This window comes from Fukomys damarensis, unplaced genomic scaffold (genome assembly GCF_012274545.1).
Source record: "Fukomys damarensis isolate Sample0158 unplaced genomic scaffold, DMR_v1.0_HiC HiC_scaffold_13, whole genome shotgun sequence".
Lineage (NCBI taxonomy): Eukaryota > Metazoa > Chordata > Mammalia > Rodentia > Bathyergidae > Fukomys > Fukomys damarensis.
In genome coordinates this window covers 33,373,513-33,378,607 of record NW_022900925.1, presented here as the reverse complement: position 1 = coordinate 33,378,607, position 5,095 = coordinate 33,373,513, and the positions used below count along the sequence as shown (strand labels likewise).

Here is a 5,095-nt window from a genome sequence, read left to right as displayed (position 1 = left end):
CCAGCAGGGGTGTCGGTGCTGCTGACCTTCCGCCTGATGCGGGTGCTGAAGCTGGTGCGCGTCCTGCCGGCGCTGCAGCGGCAGCTCGTGGTGCTCATGAAGACCATGGACAACGTGGCCACCTTCTGCATGCTGCTCATGCTGTTCATCTTCATCTTTAGGTGGGCGGGGAGTGGCCCTTGGGTGCTGGTCGGGAAGGCTGGGGGCCAGGCAGGCCAGGTCCTGACCCTGTCCCTGGCTCCCTTGTCTCCAGCATCCTGGGTATGCATCTGTTCGGCTGCAAGTTTGCGTCTGAGCGGGACGGGGACACACTGCCGGACCGGAAGAATTTTGACTCCCTGCTCTGGGCCATCGTCACCGTCTTTCAGGTTCAAGGGTCGCAGGGCAGCGGGTGAGCAGGAGCCATCGGCTGCCCCGTTAAGGCCCTGACTCGTGTCTCCTGCCCTCAGATCCTGACCCAGGAGGACTGGAACAAAGTCCTCTACAACGGCATGGCTTCCACCTCGTCCTGGGCTGCCCTTTACTTCATCGCCCTCATGACCTTCGGCAACTATGTGCTCTTTAATCTGCTTGTGGCTATTCTGGTGGAGGGCTTCCAGGCAGAGGTAACCCCCGGGCAGTCTGACCTGGTGGGGGGCCCCTTCCTTGCTCTGCTGTCCCCTGGGAGGTTCCCCAAGTAGCACCCCTGGGTCTGGGTCCCTATCACCTGGCTGACAGGACGGTTGGGTGGGGTCCCTGGGTTCTAGATTGGTGGCAGGTGGGCTTCTGTCTCTGTGGACTAGACCCTTCCCCAGAAAGCCAGACCAATCAAGCACCAGGCCTGCCAGGCAGTGGGACCCTGAGCGCAAGTGTCCTGTGGGACATCAGGAGGACCCTCTGGGCTGGGGCCGTGGGAGACTCGTGCGCGAGTCATCCAAGTGCAGGCTGAGCTGATGAAGATGCTGCCAGGACCCGGGCAGGGCTGAGCTGCCCAGGGTGAGAAATGAGCCCAGTTAGCTGCGGGCATGGCAGAGACGGGCGTCCTATTTCCAGCCCAGGCTCCATCACTTCCGTCACGGGCCGCGTCATCAATTAATATTGACTCACATTGATCCTGCCCTGGCCATGCCAGGGTGCAGCCTCCACTCCAAAAGTGGCACCTCTTCCTCTCCCCAGCTCTGGCTTCCCTCCCACCTGAGTCCCCAGACCCATGCCAGCATCCTGGTGCCTCAGACAGGACAGGCTGACCCAACCTAGAAATGCTCCAGGTTGGGCCTGGAGAAGCTCTTGGTCCACTTCTCTCTGGGTGACCCGGATGGAAACTCCCGCTGCGGCCTGGTCTATAAATACCCGGCACATGGTGGAAAAACAAAAATCTATTTTCCGACTCCTTCTTGGCCTTATGAGGGAGGGCCATCCCTGTGGGCCAGGCTGTTCTGGTGGGGTGCAGAGCGTGGGTCCCACACCAGCCTTTCTCCCCGCTTTCGTTTTAATTCTCTAGTTATCCATTGTCAAATTTCCTCCCTGCTGGGAGGCAGCGAGGGCATCTGGGGTTGGGGAGGCTTTGGTGATGGCCAGGCCTCTTGCAGGGAGGGAGGGCCATCGAGCTTTCCCCAGAACAGGACATTTGTTTGGGGTTTCCCTGGGGCTGCAGAGTTGAAAGCTGTCACGGGGCTCCCTCAACAGCTGGGGTCTCCATGGCCTCTCGCAGGGCTGTTGCTTGTGGCCTGAAGAAAGGGGCGCCAGGTGGGGGCAGGTCGCCTTAGCATCCCTCCAAACAGTAGCTCCTAACAGCTAAGCTCCCCTCCAAAAATTTCCCCGTGGGCCTCTATAGGGGACATGGAAACCACCCTGAGCCCATTTCGCTCCCTTGCTGTTGCTCAACCACCAGAGCGGTCCGGGGGTTCCTGGCACAGACAGCCCCCTCCCCACCACTTGGCCTTTTCAGAAACACCTTGTTAAATTGAGTGCAGCTGGTTGCTAGGCAGCAGTGACATCTGAGTGTGGGAACAGAGCTGCCTGATCCGGTTACCCAGGCCCCGCTGGGAGCCTGCAAGCTGCCCCAGCTGGAGGGTGGACCAGGGCTCTGGGGACACGTCCTGCTCCACCCTGGGAGCAGAGGTGCCCTTTCCAGTGTCTCTCAGGACCCGCTACCTTGGGCTGCGATGTTCACTGCAGTGGGATGGAGAGGCCTCGGGAGGCCAAGCCTTCCCTGGGGCGGGCAGTTACAGTGGCCCCAGGTGCCCGTGTCAAGGCCTGGACCTGCAGCTCCATTGTTCTGCATGTGGTGGCATGGATGGGACAGGGTCATTCGATTCCCAGGACCTGGACACCTCCAGAACCACCTGCCTGTGTCCTCTGTGGGGTTCCAGGAGGCCCTGTGGTCTGGCAGGGGAGCCTGTCTTTGCTGTGGTGATGGCCTGGAGTTTTGTTTTGTTTTGTTTTCACCAGTAAGACAACCCACCTTGGTGGAGGGGGCGGTTGTTCCCATCTTGCTGGACTTTGCCAGCAGGAGACCTCAAGGATAGCCCTCCTGCTGGGCCTGCCACCATGCCAAGAGGGGCAGGAGGTGGCCCCTGGAGACAGATCCTGCCTGGCTGTTGATTTCCTGACTTGCAGGGGGCAGTGCCCTGGATTCCTGTATATTTATCATCCACACACTTAATTAAATGAACAGGCAGCGGGCCCTGTGTGCGGCCATTAATTGATACCAAACAACATCACAGCCATCATGGCAGGGTTTCCTGTCACATCCCATTCCACTCGGAGCGGCTGGATCTGTTCTGACTTGAAGACACTTGGGCTGAGAGAGTGAGAAATTATGAGGCCTGATTTCGCTCCTTGTCCAGGCCCCATCTTGGCTTTTGTCTGCTCCTCCTTCCTGTCCTCCCTGCTGTTCCCACACACCCTGCCTCAGAGCCAGGGCCAGGGCAGCTGTATCCTGAGCCGGGGGTGCAGGTTCAAGGTCAATCAGCACCTCTTACTCTGCACAATTCAGGCAGTTTTATTAACTTCTCCGGACCTCACGTGCCTCCTCCTAAGACGGTCCCAGCGGCCCCACCTCCTTCGCACGCTGGTGTGACCCACGCAGTAGTTGCACGCTGCCCGCACACCCTCCATGCATGTTAGCGCCGTTATTAGGAGCAGTGGGGGCCTTGATACTTCCCTGCCTGGGTCCCCACTTCAGATGCATTCTGGCCTGGGGCCCTGGAGGTGAATTCCAGAAGGCCGTCCTGCCCACCCTGTGCCTCTCACTCCTCCGCTGTGGGGTGTGTACCCCTCTTCTCTCCTTGCTCTTTGGACACTGCTGATTCTCAGAGGCCTGAGCGCTTGTGACCAGTGGCCCTCCCCGCCTCCCCATCTCCCTGTAGGAAATCAGCAAACGGGAAGATGCGAGTGGACAGTTAAGCTGTATTCAGCTGCCTGTCGACTCCCAGGGGGTAGGTACGCGCTCCTGAGTTGCATGCCCCCCGCGCCTGTGTCCCCCACTCCTCCGCCTCTGTGTCTCTGTGCTCACGTTCACGCTCAGCTGTTGTGCGGCCTGTGAGAGCCGTGGTGGCCATTGGTGTCGTGAGGTTTGCTTAGATTTTAAGTCCCGCCCCCACCCATGAGGACAAGGAAGGGAGGAACCTCTTGGCCTTGGGCCCATCAACCCACAAAGGGCACCTTCCTGTCCCTGCCAGACCAGAGAAGGAAAGGACTTAGAATCCTCTGTGTGCTTGGGTGAGGGGGCGCCCCAGGAGTGTGCGCCTACACTGGGGTCCCGGAGAGCCCCAGATGTCCGGGCTCAGTGGGGTCAAGACCCGCAGCTACGGAACATACTGCCACATCCTCGCACTTTCACCCCTTGCTCTGGGACCCCATTGGAGACCCTACGAGCTGCCTCAGCTCAGGGCAAGTCCATTGGAAGAGGTGAGAACCAATGGACCAGAATTTTAATCCACCCCCAAATTTCTGGAGTCCCCACAGGCCCTTCAAGCATCTCCTCCTCAGCCCCCACACTAAGCCTGTGCCCTGCTCTTCCTGCACCGGCACTGGAATCTGGGGCCAAGCCAGGATCCCCTTGGAACCCCCTGATGCTGCACATCCCAAGAAGCCCCCTGGAGATCCCACTTGATAATTAAAGGCCTCGTTAGGGATGTAAACTGAGTTAATAAAAATGATCCCCTGAGATGCCAATTACCCAATATTTATGTCCTTATCAAAAGTAGCAATCAAGTATTTTTTAATAACTTCTTAAGGAGAAGTGTATAATTACTGGGGAACCTACTGACCTGCTAAGGAGGGAGAAAAAACTATCCTAGAGACAAGGAGAGAAATAAGAACAGGGCCAGAGAAGGTGGGGGCAGAAGCGGAGGGTCTCAAGTGGCATCCATGGCTGAGCTGCAGTGGCCGGGATCTTTTGGTTTCCTTCTGGGGTCTTTGGGTCCAAGGCTCGTGACGGGTGGGACAGAAGAAGGCAGGACCCTCCTGTGGTTTTTCAGAATTGAGGTTTTCATGACTACTTCACCCAGGACCCAGCTCCTCAGGCCTGTGCCACCTGCCTGCCCGCTCACCCCTTCTTCCCGAAGTCAGCTGCGGTGCCAGTCTAGCCAGGCTGGCTGTGCAGTGGGGTCGGATGAGGCGTGGCCCGTTCTGAAGTGTGACGCCGTGGGCCCTGAGCCTGGGTGGTGTGGCCCACACCGGTGCATGCCTCGTGCCGTGGTTGCTGGTCCTGTGGCCTCTATGTGGTGTGTTCGTGTGAAGAGAGGGAGTCCTCGGTCCACCTCGGTGACCCCACCTGGCCAAGAGCCTGACTACCTACTGCTCCCCAACCCTAGGGAGATGCCACCAAGTCTGAGTCTGAACCCGATTTCTTCTCACCCAGCGTGGATGGCAGCGGGGACAGGAAGAAACGCTTGGCCCGTGAGTACCTATCCTAGCGGCCCCGGCCCTGGCCCTCGGCCAGCCCTGAGTGGACTCAGGCTCTCGTCCTCTCATCCCTGTGCAGTGGTGTCCCTGGGACAGCACCCGGAGCTGCACAAGAGCTTGTTGCCACCGCTCATCATCCACACGGCCGCCACCCCCATGTCGCTGCCCAAGAGCTCCAGCACGGGCCTGGGCGAGGCGCTGGGCT

General features: G+C 59.2%; 1 protein-coding gene across 1 annotated transcript in view; it reads left to right on the top strand.

The window, feature by feature from the left end:
* The window catches only part of Cacna1g (calcium voltage-gated channel subunit alpha1 G), a gene marked incomplete at its 5' end in the record, with an annotated part of 56,339 nt that overhangs the window by 26,837 nt on the left and 24,407 nt on the right, over positions 1 to 5,095 (top strand). Inside the window, 5 exons of the mRNA XM_033763102.1 lie at positions 254 to 368; positions 450 to 605; positions 3,351 to 3,419; positions 4,800 to 4,884; positions 4,970 to 5,092. Of these exons, the coding sequence (XP_033618993.1) occupies positions 254 to 368; positions 450 to 605; positions 3,351 to 3,419; positions 4,800 to 4,884; positions 4,970 to 5,092 (548 nt within the window). The remainder of the gene's footprint in view (positions 1 to 253; positions 369 to 449; positions 606 to 3,350; positions 3,420 to 4,799; positions 4,885 to 4,969; positions 5,093 to 5,095) is intronic.